Source organism: Enhydra lutris, unplaced genomic scaffold (genome assembly GCF_002288905.1).
Source record: "Enhydra lutris kenyoni isolate GAN:26980312 unplaced genomic scaffold, ASM228890v2 scaffoldscaffold24, whole genome shotgun sequence".
Lineage (NCBI taxonomy): Eukaryota > Metazoa > Chordata > Mammalia > Carnivora > Mustelidae > Enhydra > Enhydra lutris.
In genome coordinates, this window is record NW_019154108.1 from 382,084 (window position 1) to 403,358 (window position 21,275).

Sequence of the window (21,275 nt, forward strand, 5' to 3'; positions counted from 1 at the left end):
TTTGGCAACATAAGAGAGAGGGTTTGAAACAGCAATAAAGTCAAGTGATTTTTCTATAATTTTTCTGTTTTCTTAGCAAAACATGATATGTGTAAAATAAACTTTGTGGGTGCATAATAATTATTTATTTTCTGTTGCTAGAAGCATTGCTATTATGCATGCTGTCAGGAAATAAGGTGTATGTATTTCCCTGAAAAGAAGGCGCCGTGCCACGGAGGATTGGGATGTATTTAGTGAGTACTGTTCTGCTTGGCACGGGAGAGCTTTCTAGGAGGAGCTGGCATTGAGAGACTATGATAGCACTTGAACTGTTTGCTAAATCTTAACTGCCAGTTGACAGACAGAATAAAATTCTTTATAAGTAGAGGTCATGGTAACAAGATGTTACTATCTCTAACGTAATTGATTCGTGAAACAATAAAACAGATTTGCACCTTATGACCTACGTAAACGAGGCTCAACGTTGTTTGACAGTTGGTGTCCATTTCCTTCTGGTGTCACCGAGAGACACAAAATTCCTAGTACCTTCACCATCAAATCAGCAACTGTTGAATCTCTGCCTTGCCTTTGGTTAGAATGGATCAAGTTTTTGTTTAAAACCAGTCTCTTGGGACACCTGGGTGGCTCAGTCATTAAGTGGCTGCCTTCGGCTCAGGTCATGATCCCAGGGTCCTAGGATCGTGTCCCGCATCGGGCTCCCTGCTCTACGGGAAGCCTGTTCTCCCTCTCCCACTCCCCCTGCTTGTGTTCCCTCTCTCACTGTATCACTTTCTGTACAAAAAAAAAAAAAATCTTATAAATAAATAAAACCAATCCCTCCTCTTACCCACTGCAGCTTGTCTCTTTTGGTCTCCCCAAGGACATCATTCCTGCATTTGTTCACTTCTTTTCATGCATCATCTTTTTTCCTTCCCTCAATTAAACATCGTCCACTAGAGACAAACAGATAAACCTCCTGTAACTCTTTACTTCCCCACCAACAATCATCAGTTTCTCTGTTCCATTAGCAGCAGGTCTTCTGGAGAGAGCATATATACTCTGTGTGTCTACTTTTTTACCTTCTCTTTCTCTGGAACCTATTCCAGTCTGGGTTTGGCCCCTGCGATTTCTGCGGAAACAGCTCTTGCCAAGGTCATCAGGGACTTTGAAGGTGCAACAGCCAGTGATTAGTTGTCAGTGTCTTGTTCGCTGTGTCCACGGGTTCAACGCAGCTGCTCCCCCCACCCTTCCTGACCTGCTTCCGTCCCAGCCCACAGGTTGTGCTTGCTCAGTCCTCCAGCCTTCTCTTGGCTTCTCCTCCTCACTGAGATTTCTCTTCCTGATAAACACGAGCACTCCAGAGTCCAGGTTTTAGACGTCTGCGTTATCGCTTACGCTCTAGGTGGCCTCAGATAACATCACCAGCGACCCCCAGTCTACACTGTTACATTCAGTCCCTGTTCAGGGTCTCCACTGGGACATCTGTTGCTTCTCCTCTTTCCTCTGCTACTGCTTGTTCCCCCTCTTTTCCCTGTCACAGTAAGTGGCAGCTCTTAGTTTCTTGTTATGTCGCCAAAAACTCTGGGACCATGCTACATCTCACCTCTCAGCAAACTCTTCTGCCATCACCTCTAAGGTCTAGCCAACCCCCAGACACGCTTCCTCCTCCGAGCATTTGCACGCGCTCTTCTTTCCACCTGGAGCACTCCCTCCAGATACCCGTGTGGTCGACTCCCTCATTCCTTAAGGTCTTTGTCCAAAAATCCCCTGGGAGAGAAGCCTTCTTTACTGACCACACAGAAAACAGTAACCCATCCTCCACTACCTCTGTCCCTTTCCCCTTATCCTGTTCAGTTTGCTTCACACCAATTGTCCTTGTTTGACACCAACACATAAATGTATATTACGTGTGTGTGTGTGTGTGTGTGTGTGTGTGTGTGTGTTCACTGCTGTCTTTCTTCCTTTCTCAACGTAATCTCCACATGAGTAGGGACTGGTTTGTTCAATGTTTTATTTCTCCCCAGAGCCAAAAACAGTGCCTCAGAGATAGTAGGTACTCCAGTGTACCTGCAGAATTCTGCGTGACATTCCCACTTTTATCTATGACCGTTGCGCTAAGAAGATGTTAAGGATTATGTAAATAATTTTAGCTTAAAAAAAGTAAATGACATTTCCAATATAAAGAGAAATATTTTAGCTGAAAAAAATGTGTAATTTTGACTTTTAAAGAATTCTTCATTAATGAATTCCAAGAATTGTTTACAAATACATAACTTTTTCATGATTTTAATTGAATTTTAATTATATGGTTGAAGTTAATAATTTGTATATAGATTAGATAACTGATATTTTTCAATTTTTCTTGGTATCATTTTGTTACAAAAAGATGAAATTAGTGAAGAAAGGAATATTCATTTTAAAACGTTTCGTTTATGGAAGACTTTATTTTCACTCTATTTAGTTACTTCACTTCTCTTAGAGAACTATGTGTGTGTGGTTCGTTATAGTTAATCAAGCATTAGAATATGTCAGTGTGTGTAGTTCATCTCCTAACTAAAGGTCACTCATTTTTTGTAAGTAATTTGTTTCCTCCCTGAGACATGTATTTTGTTGATATTCTTCTCTCTTTAACGTATAAGCAGATTCTTCCTATTTTCTATTTCACTGCTGTCTTTTCACCTTTCTTTTCCTGCCTGCGTCAGAATTCTTGCGGGGGCCTGAGATAGCTCTGCTCCGCAAGCGCCTGCGACAGCTGAGGCTTAGGAGGGCTGAGCAGCAGAGGCAGCAAGAAGTGGCTGCGCGCGCCCAGCGGCCTTCCACTTCCGAGCAGTCCTCTCCCGAGGGCTCTTCACAGGACCCGCAGGCTTCAGGTTATTAATGTCAAGTATCCTCAAGCAGCTGGTGGAGCTGGTGTTTTAACACTGCTACTGTGTAACGAGGTGCTTCCCTCCTCCCCTTCCGCAAGGGCTGGTGGCGCTGGCAGCTTGTCCCTCCCTCCCTGTCCTGGGTAGGTGTTCACCATCCCACGGCTGGAGGGACAGGTTTTGGTAGCAGTATTTGCCAGAGAGATGAATCTAAAATTATAAGCCATTATTTTACTCGTAATACTTCTGGGAGGGGCTGATGTTTATTATTACTTTTATAGCGAATGAGCTACTTTCGAGTAATCTACTGAATTCAGAGCCTGCTTTGTTATTTTTATTGGAATTTCTTATATGCTGAATTGATGTCTGTGCTTATGGCCCCTGGTGGTTGTTGTTGTTCTTCTTTTGTTGTTCCTGTGGGAATTAACCAGTATTCCTGGGAATGGAGTGTGATACTAGATTTTAGAATTATAGTGTTGTTTGGCCAAACCAGCATGCTGACTCGGTTATCCCCTTCTGTAATTATTTGAAAATCTTCAATATTTGCTTACTTACTCCTTGTATACACAGTCAACTTTCTGATCTGTAGGGCAGCAGAAGTCTCATGTTCCCGAGTCTCATGTTCCTGTTCCTGTGCTGTAGAACTCTGATAGACAGGGATGGTCAGCGCCTCTCTCTCTCTTTGAGCATTTTAATGGCCTAGTTCGTTCATGCCAGCAAGCTCCTGATGCTCAACAAACATTTGTTGACGTAATCAATGAAAGACACAGCACAAGATAATTTGTCAATTTAATTCTTTCAAGATGGATGTTAGGTACTATACGTCCTATTGTATAGGTACTACATCATAAATGCTACAAATCTTTATTTAGGAACTAGAGTATAGCTGGGTTCTCATACTAATGAGATTATGATAATTTGATGTACTACTTTGTTTCGCCACCCTAAGGAGGGATGAGTTAGAGTATTTATTTAATTACTTTGAGAACTCCGATTTAACTACTTGGAATCTGTATATTGGTAGAACTGAACAGTCCCCACTTTATAAATATCTGTTCCCCTAAGTGTTGACAACAGAAGCACATTATATAATATCATGGTGAATGAAACAGATTTAAATAATATAGATAGGATGTTTGGAATAAATTCTGGACTTGATTTTTAATTCAGTGTTACATTAATGGAAGGAATATCAGCCCAGGTCTCTGACCATTTTTTTTTTCCTATACTTGAAACTAACTGGAGAGTTCGGTTAAATTACAGTCATGACATTTAAGAATAAGACATTTTGCTATGATTTTGTGCTATATACAAAACCGTAGCTTATGTGTTTCAAAGGAAAAAATATGCAACGTAAAAACCAAATAAGTAGGAAGTTAAAATGCACCTACATATATACATATTTTTAAAATACTGACATTAACAGGTAACAAACCCAAGTATTAGAGTGAGCTTGAGTGCAAAATATAAAACTGTCTACATTTGTACATTGTAGACATTAGAAAAATATTTTTAAACTCAGCCTTTCATATCTAGCTTACCAATTTGAATTGAACCAGGTTCTTTTTTTTTTTTTTTAATAACTGAGCTAAGAATTCTTGAATTCCTTATCAGGTCATTCTGATTTTTTTTTTAAGATTTTTTTTTAATTCATTTGACAGAGGGAGAGAGAGATCACAAGCAGGCAGAGTAGCAGGCAGACAGAGAGAGGGGGAAGCAGTCTCCCTGCTGAGCAGAGAGCCCGATGCGGGGCTCGATCCCGGCACCCCGAGATCATGACCTGAGCCGAAGGCAGAGGTTTAACCCACTGAGCCACCCAGGTGCCCCCCAGGTTCTTTTTTTATAGCCAGAAAGCTTTAGAGTGATTATGTGGTCTCTGTGAAGTGAAATGCTATTTTACCAACTCTGAGTATCCTTCTCATTAAATAGTATCTAATTTGGTAATCAGCCTTTTTGTGGCAATCTTTAAAAAGCCAAAGTTCTGTAGACACTTTGCCCCGTTTTGAGGTTGAGAAATGTGTTAACCTTTACTTTGTTTTTAAACAACATCTTGGGGCCCCTGAGCCTGTCTCCATGGCCAGTAGTAGAGACTTCTAGTGTCGGAGTCATTGTGTGTTGTTCCCTTCACCTACAAGGTGAAGTGCTTCCTGTATATCCTGTGCTTTTTAACATAGCATTCCTACGAGACCCTAGTACGTCTGATCTGTGACGCGTCCTGGGTTCATTTCATAATGCTACTTTTACTCTGTCCTCAATTGTGACAGGAACACTATTTAGTAATTAAATCAGAAAAAGTTAAATCATACATAGTTTGTTACAAAGAACAAGCAATATAATCTACCTAATTTGTCCATTTATGGATATGAGGAAAAATGATTAGGCTTAATGCAAAATTTATCTTTTCAGAACACACAAATTATAAAAACACAGAATAGGAATTAAATTTATGAAATTCAACAGGGAGATAGGTTTTATTTGAATAACAAAACATGTTCTTAAACTTAATGAATAAGTACAGTATTGTCTTTGTATTATGGACATTAATTGATCGACCATAGCTAACTTCTAAAAATTTCATTTTTCGAAGTTAGAATATATCATGTTAAAATACTTTTACTAAAAAATAAGTAAATAAATAAAATATTTTTACTTTTTTAAGCTAAAAAACTAAAAATTTTTCCTAGGCTTTTAGAAAATACATCATGACTTGTTTCTAGGCTTTCAGTGATTTTTTTTTTTTTTTTTTTTTTTAAATGATGAAGAGATGAATTTGCCTTCATCAGATTACTGCTCACGTACTAGACTGGTTGAGTTCCTGGCCTATTCCTATGACTAGATGAGCTTGGACAGGTCATTTGGCTGCTTTATGTCTCAGTTTCCCAATTATTGTTTTATTTAGATAGTCTGGCCTGCCATGATTTACAGAGAGCATAAGGTTGGGGTAGACAATACTGTATAAAATTTTTATACTCCTAAGTAGAGCAGCACACATAATAATGTACTGTCTTAATTATGGTATCTTTCACTTGCTACCTCAAAATTACCTCGTATCCCAGCCATATACAGTTGACAGCATACGGAGTTTTGAGTGAGCTGTAAAGACACGCCAGAAACAGCCATGGCAGAGGCGGTCGGCGTAGTGCTGATTTTAAACCCAACTCTTTTTTTCCATTTCAGGTCCCCCAGAAGTCCTGGGTTGCTGGCTCCTGCTCAGAGTGACAGCCCCTGTGGAGTCTGCTCTACTGGCCCGACCACCACAGAGCCACACTGGAGCATGGAGCCAGCCTAGAGAGGGTCAGGTAGGAACTGTTTTTTCACTTTATGGCACGGTTTTGCTGATTGGAAAAGAAAGAAGTAATTTTTATACCCCAAAAGGGTATAAAACATTGGTGATTATTTCTGAAAAAGGGCTTTTCAAAACTGAGCCATATTGGAAAAAATCAGCACTTACCCGATTCTGCGCAAGCAGGCTCTGTACAACACCCAACTCCCCACTGTCCCCTGACGACAGTCCCGCATAGCACGTCTCAAGTGGATGCATTCGATCCTGTTTTTAGTGTTTACAGCATTAGTAGTTGGTAAGTCAGGTGTGATGTTGGTCTAGTTCTTTAGTCCTTCCCGACCTTTAATGAGCGCTTGAAACGTGGGAAGCTTCCTGTCATTACTTCTCATTCAGTATCATGTTTCTGAAGAACAGGCAAGTAATAATAACATTAATTGACCCTTTCCTCAGTGCTAAGTAGTTTACATTGGATCATCTCATTAAGTCTTCACCAGAACAGTATGTGGTAGATACTATGATTATCCCCATTTTACAGATGGAGAAACTGAGACATACAGACCTTAAATGGCTTGTCCAGGATTATAGTATAACTGAGTAGAAAAGCCAAAATTGAACCCAGAAGTCTGGCTGACAAGTACTTGTTATTTACCTTTAAGACTATAATTCCTTATTTTGTTTACAATTGAAAAATTGTGATGAGAAAATTCAGAAAATTCTAAAGAGTTTTTTCAAAACCAAAATATAATTTTTTTTTAAACATTCGGAAATTGACCCTGAGACACCTTGAGCTCAGCACTGAGTTTTTGCCTAAAGTTTATCTCTACCTTAAAAATTATGTTAATAATTCTAAACACTTCCAATAACTAGACCAACCATGTTGCATTTTGCAGTAAGTTATCAGTAGACCATATGGTCTGATTTTTACTTTGTAATGGAGCTTTCTGAAAGATCTTTTACAGGGAGATGGAGTAGAGCACGCAGACAGCTGAAGCGGTCAGCGTTGAGCTAATTTTACTGTGTTAATATTCGGAAATGTTTCTATAAGTTAGAACTTACAGGTATTGTATTTATGAATATCTGGTGGTATAAAAACATGTTACTTCAGATGTTTATGTGACAGGAAAATAATCCTTCCGAAAACAGTTGCATTGTACCCAAGATTAAAAATAGAATAGAAGCAATGATAGGATTTCTTCTTAAAGATTGGTTTTTCAGGATGGGAGGAACAACAAATGATTGGCCAGATACATACAGTCGTGAGAGGCTGAAAACCAATAAGGAAACCCTTCTTGTTTAATACTATCTTTCTATTTTAACATAAACTTTGTTAATAGTTTGAATCATTAAAGAGATTGAAAATACATAATTTTGAGGCAGTGACAGCATTCTAAATCCTCCATCAATGCGTTTTTTAAAGACATATTCTTTTCTAAACTCTAAGAAGTTAGATAGGATGCACTTCATTTTATAAGATTTGTACATTACATAATACTTACTGAAAATTCAGTGTTCGTTAAATGAGTCCCTGGTAGGTTGATAGTTTTCTGAGGGCTCTTATAAATGAGAACACAGTGAAATGTATAACAAATACAAAGACAAAAAATATTCCTAAGACACTTTCTAGGAGGATTTTCCAATATTTCACTGTGACTCAAGTTTTTGTTATGTTTTTCTTTACTGTAGGAAATATAATTTTGGTTTTCTGTAAAGACCAACTTACCTGTTCTTGAAAAAACAACATGGTAGGAATGTCGAATCTAGCTCTAAAATGGATAAACGAGAAGTTTTATAAGGGAAAGTAAAGCCTGGATAGATTCAGGAACTGATCGATACACTGTCATTCTTCCTTTCTCGTGTGTTGTCCAGGTTGGTTAAACTGAATGTTCTGATGAAGAGATAAGTAAGCGTAAGCCGGAGCTGTTACCAGATGACGCACACGCTTTATCAGAATCTAGTAATACAGTCTCTGAGCCGACAGGGTGTATCGGAAGGTAGACGATTTAGAGTTGACAGGAGTGACCCCAGGTGCAGACTTCTAAGTGTAGAGATTGAATCAACCAGGTGAAGTGAAATTGCAGAGACTCCAGGGTATGCTGAGAAACTTTTCTTAGCCATCAGGTTAAGAACACTCTCAATTCAAAGTACTTTGTCTACTTTTGGGGAAATAAAGGCATGATGAATAGAAACTTGTGATTATCCAGAAGTGCAGACTTTTTGTCTTACTAATATTTGCTAAGAACTGGAGCACAGGATATCAGAGACGGGAATTATTCTTACATTTAGGAGAGAGCTGTGCTTATTATCTATATATTCCCTTTTCATATCGCCCTGTTGGGACACTGAAACTCGAGCCAGGACTTGGTAGCCACCTCCTTCTGTTCCCTGATGCCTTGCTTAAGTTACTAGGTCCCCAGGATGACCAGGAAGAAAGGTGAAGCTTAGATCGAAAAATGTCACATAGCTAATTATTGTCAGAACCAGGTTTAGAATCAAAACTCACTAACCCCAGACGAGTGCTCTTTTCATTTTACCATGCTGCCTTTCTTTATATCAGTGTTTTCCAAACAATAGAACACATTTATAGGACAAATTCTTACACAGAAACTCAGTGTATCAAAAGGATAAAAAACTAAATGTTCTATTTAAAGCCAGGGTGGAAAGCACAAAGCTCAGACCATTAAACCTACTCCTTTTCTCTTTTTCTTTTCCCACCAGGTACCTAAAGAAACCTAAGCCTTCAACAGAGTATAGTTTTAATATGCATAACATATCTTAGAATTTCAGACATTGTCTATATTTCTGTAATGGCAATTACTTCATTGAATTTTTCTCTTATAAGCCATTTTCTTTGTGTGACATCTTCACTTGAGCTCCTATTTTCAGCTCAAGGTGCAATGACCAATACCTAGCAAAGCGTAGCAAGCATCTCATTTCATGCTTTGAATGCTCAGTCCAGAATGAAAGCCATCCTTAAGGAGCTGGGAAGGGGTTTGAGAAGGGGAAGGAGTCTTCTGATTAGTGAAGGAGATACTCTAGTTTTATTGTATCTGCCTTGACCTATGCTAAACTTGAATTTGATAAAGGGTATATGCACGGAAGTAGAAGACTATTTTCTTAACTCATTCTCAGCGTTGCTAAATGCTTGTGTGGAATAACCTGTCTGAAGCCCACGGCCGCTGACTCACTGCTTGGGAAATACACACCGTACTGGCTTCTGTTCCCCACCCTTAGACCTTTGTCTTAAGCTTAGAGTTGATCATGACGTTGCTGTGCAGTTTTCTGCTGCTTACTTTTAAGTTGAAATCTCATTTTTGTTTCAGATTCTCCTTCTTCTGTGGTTAACAAACAGCTCGGATCCATGTCACTTGACGAGCAACAGGGTGCGTGCAACAGGAGATGCGCTATGCCCATCCAGCCGTAGCTTTATCGCAATGCATAAACCAAGCTCTCTCTCACTTTTTCATAGCACTTCATTTTGATTATGGTCTGGGAGTGGGTATTTTGTGGGCTAAATTACCCTAGGTAGTTTTGGGTACAAAGGTCCTCCTTGGCCTCTACAAATTATCTTCTACGTAAACTAAGTTAATTTCTACCTTTGGCCCCTTATGCCAACTTTAAATTATCTTTTTATAATAATATTGTAATGGATTTAAGCTATATCCATTTTTAAAAATTCTAGGTATCATGAAACTGTGTAGAATTGTGAATATGAGGCTACCATATTACCTAGTGGCTGATTTAGAAAAGGTTATATAATGCAGTAATATTCTCTATTACCAGATCGCTGTCGTAATGATACTTGGTTTTATGTCTCACTTATCCCGTGGTCAAACTCCTGATAGCTTTAACTGTAAGGAACACTGCTGTGAACTCAGAGATAAGCTTTGGAGCCATCAATCAGAAGGGAAAATAGCTTCCACTCACACTCGCACTTTTTGTAGTAGGAGAGGAATGAGATCAACCTGAAAGCTGTGAACATAGCCTCATAGGATAGACAGGTTATTTATCAGGCTTTATTACTAGAAGAGCAAATAGAGCACAGAAATGGATTGGTAGAGGAGGACAAACTAAACAAATGGGCTTTTAGAATTAGGGCAACAGCTTTATCATTGCCCCTCAGAATTCCCTGGATGATTCTAAATGTGTTGTGATGCAGTGGGTAGAAAAAGTTGATGTTAAGTTATCAAGAATAATTTAAATAATTTCACTTTTCTCTACTTAAAATGACAAATGATTGTTTAATAGACTTTATAAATATTTTTCAAAAAATTAAAAAAAAAAAACTCAGCCCTAAGGCCATAAGCTTTAGTTGGCTGAAAGTTTACACCTGTAGGATGACTCATTTGCTGATAGTATTTGGGGAATTAAATATTGCTGAAGTAGTGGGAAGTAGATCTGATTTTAGCTGCCTTCTTAGACATACTCAGAAACTAATTTTAAAATAAATTCCTTCTGGTCTTAAATTATTCTCTATAGCCCTGAGATGACAAGTGTTGCTGGAGGTTTTTCTGTTCTTGAGAACGAATGAATGATGAATGAGTTGGTAAATGAGTTTGAGAACTAAGAAATTCAGCATGTTTTATCTATATATATTTATTGTAGAGGTATTAACAGTGATGAATAATTCCCTTGAGGTAAAGTACAATTATATCATATTGTAATATATTGTACTATTGTTAAAAACTGCTCTCTAGTTAAATAATTATTTTTGTAAGGATATATGAATGTAAATAGTATATCACTACCAGAGAGTTTGTAGTAGTTTGTAGTTTGTAGTAGAGTTTGTAGTTCATACTCTGTTCATCACATAGAATAATTTCCTTAGATTACATTGAATCTTTTATTCAGTTTAACTTGGTACTTAATTTACTTATGATATGGGATATGGCAGAAAGAGATGACTAAAGGATAACACTCAGATTTTTGGATCAAGGCCTGGGTGAATGATGATGCCACTTAACTAGGGTAGACTTGTTTGGAGGCAGAAATCAAGTAGTTCTCTGTTTTTCTGGCATAAACTATGATACGTCTTTTAGTCATATCAGTAGAAATGTTATATAAAAGGGCAAATCTTGAGCGGGACTGCCAGAAGCTGCATCATAATCATCAATGAACTGTGTGATAAGTCCTCTGAGTTAGAAATATTTTAAAGAATGAAATCCTGAGGGTTTTTTTTTGTTTGTTTTGTTTTATTTTGTTTTAACATGCATTTTTGCTTAACAGGATGACATCTTTTAAATTACTGGGGACTTCTACATCCCAGGCCTATATTACCTAAAAATAACTTTTATAAAAATTAGAGAAACTGCCCACCACTGTCTTTCTCACCTGGACTAAGGGAGCCACCTCTTACCTGGGCTCCTTGTATCCACTGAGGCCATACAGCCTGTTCCCCAGCAATAGCCAGAGTGAACTTTTAAAAACATAAATCTAAACCTGTCCTTCATCTACCTAAAACTTTCTAATTGTATCCCCTTGCCCTTCAAAGCAACCTAAACCCATACCTTGGTTTACAGAGCCCTGCATGACCTCCTGGCCCTTGTCTCCCCGGCCTTATTTCAGGCCACCCTCCCTCACTGACTCAGCTCTTAACAAACAGGTTTGCTTGTAGTCCCTTTGATACTCTGTGCTTCTCTCCCTCTCAGAAGCCGTATATCTGCTATTCCCTCTCCCCAAATCCTTTTCTCTACAGCAGCTTCTACTCATCAGATCCCAGTTAGAAATCTCTTTCTCAAAAGTAACATGACATTTTAGTTTGAAGTAATTCTCTGCTCTTTTTCTCTTTGTGACCTGCTATTTTCCTTCATTGCATTTGTCAAAATGTGTGATCATATATTTAAGGGTTTGTTTGATGCCTATCTTCTCTGAATATTGCTCTTATTCACTATTACACTTAGTGCCTAACTAACACCAGATCTGTTATTTATTGTTAAAATAATAAATATCTGTTAAATGAGGGAGTAACTGAATTCTTTAAGCAGTGGGATGCCATAAACATTATTTCAGCTTGAGAGAAGCAGACACGGATTTACGTATCGGAAAGATGATTTTGGCAGGATTATTGACAGTTGGTTGGAGGCGGTAAGACTGAAAACTGCAAGACCACGTAAGGGGCCGTTGGAGCAGTCCGGATGAGAGGTGGTATGGGGTCCCAAATAAGGCAGCAGTGGTGGGAAATGAGAAGAGAGGACAGAGTTTTTAAATACTTAAGAGACAGAATTGATGGCACCTTGAGACTGAGTAGTTAAAAATGAACGAGGGTACCATATCCAGGTGTCTTGATGGGTAATAGTGGTGATACCATCAACCAAGATAGGAATTTCAGGAGAAACAGCTGGGTATGGGGGAGGGGAAAGATACATGAGATTTTCTTGGTATGTTGAGTTTGGAGTACCTTGAGATATCCAAATGGAGAAATGTTATAGACAGTTGGGGGGGATATATGTTTCTGGGGGGTCACCAGAGAGGCCTGAGGTGGAGAAAAACATTAAGAATAATGAATTTAGGACATCTGGGTGGCTCAGTTGGTTAAGTGACTGCCTTTGGCTCAGGTCATGATCCTGGAGTCCCGGAATCGAGTCCCACATCAGGCTCCCTGCTCAGCAGGAAGTTTGCTTCTCCCGCTGACCTCTCTCCTCTCATGCTCTCTCTCTTTCATTGTCTCTCTCTCCCTCTCAAATAAATAAAGTATTAAAAAATAAAAAGAATAATGAGTTTACAGATGGTTGAAACCAGGGGAGCAGAGGAGACTGTCTAGGAAAAGAGGATACAGTGAAAGAGGGGCGTCTGCACTACAGGAGCAAGCAGAGAAACGGATCTTGCTAAGGAGGCAGAAAAGGAACGAGCAGAGACATTGGCAGGGCTGAAAGAATGCCAAGTCAGGGAAGAGAAAAGTTCAAGGAGGAGCTGGTCAGCAGCGACATGTGAAGCAATGATGTCAGATATGGAAAGGACTGAGAAATGTTTTTGGACTTTGGAAATGTGTGGATTATCCATTGTTGAGGCCTTGCAATTTCATTGGTACGGTGGAGGCAGAAGCCAGAGAGCAGTGGTTAAGAGAAGAGAGGTTTTTGTTTAAGAGGTGGAAATACTGGTATGTAGATATCTTCCAGTAAGCTCAATTAAGAAAAAAGTTAGAGGACAGGTAATGTCTGGGGGTGGGGGGTACAGTTTCAAAACTGAGCCTTTTTTTTTTTTTTTTTTTTTTAATTTACGTTCTTTTCGTCATTGATTTGTATACATTATTTTAAAAAGACTTTTTAAATACAGGAATGACTGAACCTACAGTTTTTGTGCATTGTGTTATTTAATTATTATAACATTCCTCTGAATTAGAGGTTGTATAAGAAGAGTAAGAGACAGAAAGATAACCAACTGCTTGCCGAGTGAGTGAAGGAGTTGGGATTCACACTCACATCTGTTAGAGCCAGTAATCGCTCTGCTAAGCCATATCCCCAGAAGCAAGGGTGTGCACAAAACTGAGAATGTTTACCAAATAAGAAAGACTCCCCATCGAAGGAGCTAAAGGTTTGGGGGATAGTTGTTATCCTCAGATAATGCTCTTACTTCAAGTTTTGATTTTGTCAAGACTCTTGTTCTCCATTTTATCCTGTAGAATGGGAAAAGTACATTTATTAAGTTTTCCTTCTGAATATATTTCTAAGGATTGTTTAACCATATTTTAAATTTCTTATCCATATTTTTAAGAAAAACTTAGATTTCTTTAATTAACAATTCAGGTCTTTTTTTTTTTTTTTTTTTTTTTTTTTTACCATTTCGTCAAATTTGATCATTGGACCATGTTCGTCTCACAAGGTCTCCAGTACTTGGACATGTTGTTCCATTTCCCGTAGTAGTTCATGGGTTTCTTTATTGGGGATAAAAATGTTACTGATCAAAATTTAAAAATTGGGGCACCTGGCTGGCTCAGTCAGTAGAACACATGACTCTTGATCTCAGGGTTGTAAGTTAGAGTCCCAAATTGGGTGTAGAAATTGCTTAAAAATAAAATCTTTTAAAAAAAGAGGTGTTTTTTTGTTTTGTTTTTCTTTTTAATTGTACTTGACTTCCTCACTGAAAAATTTGCTTTCTTTCACTGTTTACATACATGTTATTGAATTGGTTGATTGCAGTGACTGTTTAGTTTGTTTTCCTTTTCTTTTTTTTTATAGATTTTATTTATTTATTTGACAGACAGAGATCACAAGCAGGCAGAGAGGCAGGCAGAGAGAGGGGGGAAGCAGGCTTCCCGCTGAGCAGAGAGCCCGAAGCGGGGCTTGATCCCAGGACCCAGGGGTCATGATCTGAGCCAAAGGCAGAGGCTTCAACCCACTGAGCCACCCAGGCGCCCCTGTCTTTTATTTTTGACAAAAGCACTACATTTGATAAATAGACGTACATTGAGTCTGACCCTTCAGAGTCATAGTGAAAGCTGCCTGGTTCATTTCTTTTATCAAAATACTTTTTAAAGAAAGAAACTAACTGTCAAGGAAATAAGTGCAAAACATGCACATGGTTTTTATTCTGTTGTAAAATACTTTACAATATTCTGCCAACACAGGGCTTTGCGCACGTACATTGTCAGCCTTTCTGTGCTGATTAGAAGCTCCTTGTGAGTGAGCACAACGATCTGTGTCCCGCGTTTTGTTTAGCTTGAACAGTGTTTCAATGAGTGATTCTGGTGTTTCTTTTTATTCAGATCTCTGTGTTGTGCCTACTGCATTATAAGAGAAATAATCCTCTTCTGGCATATATTTCTCGTGCCCACTTATATTATGAAAACAAATACATTTTTTTCAGTTAAAAATAGTTAGGTCAGCAATTTTCCCCTATTAAAACAACAGCCAAAAAAAAAAAACCTATGCCCTTAACTTTAAATTTTTGACAGCATATAAGAAAATCGTTTTGCCTGAGTTTTATTTTTTATTTTATTTATTTTTGCCTGAGTTTTAAATTTTGGCCATGACTAAAGCAAGTTGCTCTCTGTTCATTACAGGGATAATCACTAAGTGGAAGTTGATAAAGCTGTCATATTTGAAACTTACACCTGCAGGCAGTTGTGTTTCTGTCAGAGCTCTATAAATTTGTAGCCTTAGAAATAGAACTGTTACCTCTCCATTGCATATATTGTACAAAACAGGCTTCTTTTGATATTGATACAATGTTAAGTTAGAGAATGAAGCTTGTGGATTACCAGGATCCAGTGAATCAGCTCTAACTAGCTCCTCTAGGGTCGATCGGAAATGGGACCTTGAACCTGTCAGATACTAAGTATGCATCCCTCTAAGGTCACCAAATTAAAATTTCATTTTAGTAATACCTTGACAGTACTACCTCGCGTAATATTTTAGATCACCATTAAGTGTACTTTGACAATTTTAATTTTTATTAAATAAATATCTAACTATTGAAGCCTGTTCTATTAACGGGAAGTATAAATTCACTATTCCTCACACTGGAATATATCTGTAAATACTGTATTTTAAGTTCTAGAGAAAAAAATTAGTTAGTGAAGTTAGACTTCATTCTTGATTTTTTTTATATTATTTAGAACTAATTATCACTTCATTGCTTAGAATGGAGCAGCTAGTCCTCCTTTCCCCAGCTACCAAGTCTACATTCTTCCCATTAGTGATATATTCGATCTTTTGGAGGTTAAACCCTATTTCATTTCTATTGCTTATGTTCACTTGTTCACTTTCATTCTAGCCAAATCAGTATCTGTGTATATATCCAGTTAAATTGTTTTCTAATTCTGAATTGTGTGTGATACAAATAACTGGCTTTGACTGAGTTTTTGGTGTGTAGCTGGCATTGTGTTAAAAATTTTACATGCATTAGCTCATTTGTTCGAATGTAATGAGTAGTAATATCCTCATTTTACTGATGAAGAAACCAAGGCTCCAAGAAATACGTAAGGATAAGAGAAATAAGTGATGCAGCCGTGTTTGTCTGTCACTAATTCAACTCATACTAATTCAGCTCACTCTGTTGTTACCTGTGGCGAGTACTGGCTGGGCTCCGCACTAGGGTGCTTGAGTGAGCGTGGCTAGTGCTCCCTGTGCTTGGAACATAGCGTTGATTGCCACTACCAGTGCTAATAAGAACGGTCGAGTTGATTAACCATAACAATAATAGTGGAGACACTTATGTTGCATATTCTTTGTGCTGAACATTATTTTGAGCAATTTTTATATGTTAATTTACTTAATCCACACCACAACCTTATACAGTAGGTACTGTTACTCTCATTTTCCAGATGAGGAAACTGAGGCAAAGAGAGGTTAAGAAACTTGCCTGCGATCGCATACTGTAAGTGTGGTGCATCTGCCATCTGTGATCGTAACTGCTATGCTCTGTTTGCCTCGTCTAACCGGAAAGACAGATGGTAGAACAGTAAATGTAAGTGTGATGCGTGTTAGGAAAGAGGAAATAGGAAGGTTTCTTTGGAAACATGTAACTAAGTCTTCATCTCTTCTGGCAGGGGGCCAAGTGAGGCGTGCGTGAGGATGAGACATTTGAGCTGAGGTCTGAAAGACGAGCGCGATGAGTGAATCAGGAGAAACGGGTGTGAGTCCGGGGAAGCATGCATAGCATGTGGGGAGGCTCTGAGGCAGTCATGCTATTAGCAAGACCAGAAAGACCCCAGTGTGGCTGGAGTGTGCGCTAAGCTTCAGGAGATGGGGGGAGCCCAGACAGAGAAGGACCTTTGGGACAGCTTAAGAGCAGTAGGAAGCTAAGGAAGTATTTAAAAGAGAGAGTATGGCTGATCTGCTTTGTTCCGAAGAGATGACAGTGAGCCGACTAGAGACCAAGTCACTTAGATAAGTCTCCTGGTAATAAGGATTTTGACCTGATGATGGAAGTATGGTGAGAGAATGAAGAGATTCAAGAACTAAGATAGAGAATAAATACAATAGGGTTTGGTAATCGTTGGATGAGGCAAGGGATTGAGGCGGCGTCCAGAGGATAAACTGCAGTAAGAACTCCATAATTTCTGCATGGGCGCACTTTAGTAACAGCACACTAGTTGGAGGGAGCGGGGCCGGAGCACGTGTCTTCGTGCATTTGTGGTGGTTCCGGGAGTTCCTGGTGCAGATTCATAGATGCCATTTCCAGCTGCTGCAGGGATGACTCCCAAGTTTTCACTGAGCACAGTCAAGTGGGCAGATACATTCTTAAATAGGTAACCCCAGAAAAGGAGCAAAGTATGAGAGGGGATGCATAGAAGGAGGGCGCAACCCCAGGCTTGGTTCTGAATATGTTGATTTTGATTTATGTATGTGAGACATCCATGTGGAAAAGTCTGTTGGGCCGTTGATTGTATAGATAGGAAGCGTAGAAAAGATGTCGGGGTGCTCTCAAGATCATGAGTTCAAGCCCTTTGTTGGGCCTGGCGCCTACTTAAAAAGGGGGCGGGGAGAGGAAAGAAATCCTTTAAAATAAAAGAAAGATGTCAGAGCTAGAGAAATAAATTGGAAATTTTCCGCACATTAATGGTAGTTGAGGCCATAAAAGTAGATGAAGTTGACAAGGATGAATATAAAAAGTGAGAGCAGGAAGTACAATATCTAAGACATCCCAAAGAAAATTAGAAAAATTCCCAAACTGAAGATTTTGCTGGAGGAGAGCTGGTGAAGGAGATGAAGGAGCAGCCACAGAGGTCAGAGGTAGAGTAGACCCGTGCAGTGCCATGAGATGAAGAGAAGAGGAAATCGAAGGAGAACTGTGTATGTGAGTGTTGCTGACAAGTCAAATAAAGAGTCCCCAGAATTCTCCACTAAATTAACGTGGAGGAGATGGATCCAATTAGTGAGAGCGGTTTCACAGGCTGAGAGACAGAGGCCACAGTAGAGATGGAAGTGAAGAAACGGGAGATGAGAAGTAAGAAAAGCATTTCAAAACAATGAGCAGGGAGCACAGTTGCTGGAGGGGAGAGTGGTTAAAGAGAGTGTTCTCCAAAGCCGTCTGCCTCATTCGTTCATTTTCATTTGGAAGCACATTTTAATATATTTATCTGTTTAGTATATGACGACAGGTTTGGTTTTCTTTAGAAGATAATATACCTGGGGAAACCATTACGAAGAGAGAGATTCTGGGTAAGAATCTTGGCAGAGCTGATTAGCCACGTGGGGTGGGCATCTTTACCTGTTTTCTTCCTGTTTGTTCTCCCTCAAGACTGAATGGGAACTAGGAATAGAGACTTTTGTAAAAGCACAGAGAGCTGTCACACTCACCGGTCTGCAGCAGGTGAAAGAGAGCCTCCATGGTGTTCGGTGAAGTGACAGGTGCATTTCAGCCCATAAATTCTAAACGTCACCGGGAATATAAAACCAGGCAGAATCTGAACCTGTATATATCCCCAACCCATGCTCAAGTTCAATTTACCTGTCTATGTTATGTGATTAAAGAAGTTCTTGGATTAAAATTAGTCTAATTGTCATAAAGGTTGAGTTTTAGTTGCCAGGAAGAAAATTTGAACAGAATATTATTTCGATAAGATTTTATAGGAGGAATTTCCTAAGAAATACCAGTATTAAAGTTGTGCTTTGGTTTTAGCTTTCATAACATAGTTTATAAAGTCAGATTGCTCTAGTAAGAACACTAATTTTTAGAATTAAATGCTGTGTCTTGCAGTCGTGTGTTTGGTAGAGAGTGGTTTTCTGTGAAAAATAGTTTCTCCACTTTGAATCAGCATCGCCTCCGTATACAAATGATTGGAAGAACTGGGTATTCGGTATTCAGGAGTCTGAGGTGTGCAGGAAAGTTACAGATTCCTGACCTATAAAAATGGAAGGTTTTCATTGTTCTAGAAACTATATTTGAGAAATTTGCCTTTTCTCCTGTGTAATCCAACTAAGTTGGGGAGCAAAATTTGGGAAGATAGAGTTGAACTTTATTTTTGATACCATACATTTTTTCAGAGAAAGTTTCTTTTTAGATTTTTTTTTTTTTTTTAAAGATTTGACAGGCAGACAGATCACAGGCAGGCAGAGAGGCAGGCGGGGGGAGGGGGAAGCAGGCTCCCTGTTGAGCAGAGAGCCCGATGAAGGGCTCGATCCCAGGACCCTGAGATCATGACCTGAGCCAAAGGCAGAGGCTTAACCCACCGAGCCACCCAGGCGCCCCTAGATTTTTTTTTTTTACTTTTGTTGGAATGGAATGAGAAGTGTCAATAAGGTCGTTGCATAATAGAAAATACTTTCAGTACAGAATACAGTATTTCTGTGTTATCTCCAGTTAACCTAAGCTATTATAGGTGATTAGTGTATGATTATATAGTTATGATAGTGTCCCAGTGGCTGAAAAGTTGTTGGGTGGAGTAATTCTAAACAGATTACTGTGGCATATCTTCATTCATTATCTTCATTTTGAATATTCTTTAAATTTATATATTGGATAGGTCTCCAGAGGTATTCCTAGCTAGAAGTCAAAAAAAAAAAAAAAATTCACATCAATATTTAGATAATATGCAAACCTAGTTACCAAGATAAAGTGTATTTTGTACTACTATTAGCACACTTGATTTTTCTATGTCTTTGAGCATTTTTTAAGAACCACAAATGATTATAATTTCATAATGTCAATGCACAGATTAAATAGTTTGAATACATAGGCATTACCAAAAACAAAAATGCATTTGTGGTTCATATGTGAAAGGCTTAGAAAGTATCTAATTAAAGTTCAGAGAAGTTCCTTTCAGATTATATTCCAGGCCATTTTGAAGTTTCTTTCTGAGTCAGTACGCTAAACTGAAAGGGGTCTTATACCGTATTTAGAGAAGATCTTTTAAATTTGGTCTTAATCTTAAAACTTAAGCAGTGTTGAACTGCTAAATTAAAAGTGATCCCCCCCCCCCCCACGACACTGCCCTTGTGTTCAGAGCACCACAATTTGATTTTATTCTCTTACAGTGTTTTTAGAGGATGGAAAAGTAGTTCGATCTCTGAGGGCCCCGCAAGAAGATCCGGTGTGGACTCCCAGTACTCTGGGGCCTAAGGGACAGTTGGGGCTACCAGAACGTGTATCAGTTATATTAATGTTGCTGATATGAATTAGACATCATTTCTGAGAAATAACACCACCAACAATTGATATTTCTTAACTGAAATATTTAAGCAATCTTATTTCTACTTTGTATTCAAGTTATTTCCAAGACACTATAGCAAGTAGGAACTTGGGATAGAAGGAACTCTAGATGACTAGAGTAAAAAAATCTAGCTCAAAATCACCAGTTTCATCATCCATAAAATGGACATGGGGATATATGCTACAAAGGTTTAAACAAGGATACTTGTATCTGGGGTGCCTGGGTGGCTCAGTGGGTTAAAGCCTCTGCCTTCGGCTCAGGTCATGATCCCAGGGTCCTGGGATCGAGCCCCGCATCGGGCTCTCTGCTCCACGGGGAGCCTGCTTCCTCTCTCTCTCTCTGCCTACTTGTGATCTCTGTCTGTCAAATAAATAAATAAATTTTAAAAAAGGATACTTGTATCTCCTAGGACATAGTAATGCCTAATACAAATTAGTTATTATTATGATGGTGCTTTTTTATGTAGAGTCATTTGTTTAGGTGAAGTTCTAACCCCAAAGGGTCTTAAATTAAAACTTCTGCTCTTAAGCAAGAAATATCTTATATATTTCTGTGCGTTGTGTAAGTAAGGCTTTGAATAATACAGTTTTTAGGTTGTGTTTGCTGATCCAGCTTCTAACAAATAGAGCAAGTTAAGGAAAATTTAAATGGTTACAACTATTTTTTTCAACTATAGTAAAAATGAAACATTTAATTTTTTAGGTTTTTTTTAAGATTTTATTTATTTATTTGATAGAGAGATCACAAGTAGGCAGAGAGGCAGGCAGAGAGAGAGGAAGGAAGCAGGCCCCCCACCACCGAGTGGAGAGCCCAACATGGGGCTCGATCTTGGGACCCTAAGATCATGACCTGGGCCCAAGGCAGAGGCTTAACCCAGTGAGCCACCCAGGTGCCCCAGTTTTTTAGTTTTTTAAAGTAGATATTTCTTAGACATTTAGACATTTCTGGCTTGAAATATGTATTTTTATCAGAAAAATGAATTAATTCACTAGTAAGCCAAGAATCTACATTTCTGAGAAAACGCAACATGACAGGATATATATGATCATGAAAAGGAGTA

The 21,275-nt window shown here is 38.7% G+C and overlaps 1 protein-coding gene across 1 annotated transcript in view; it reads left to right on the plus strand.

The window, feature by feature from the left end:
* The window catches only part of LOC111150800 (DDB1 and CUL4 associated factor 6), a 165,124-nt gene that overhangs the window by 83,544 nt on the left and 60,305 nt on the right, over window positions 1–21,275 (plus strand). Inside the window, exons 11-12 of the mRNA XM_022508408.1 lie at window positions 2,682–2,849; window positions 9,447–9,506. Coding sequence (XP_022364116.1) covers window positions 2,682–2,849; window positions 9,447–9,506 — 228 coding nt within the window. The remainder of the gene's footprint in view (window positions 1–2,681; window positions 2,850–9,446; window positions 9,507–21,275) is intronic.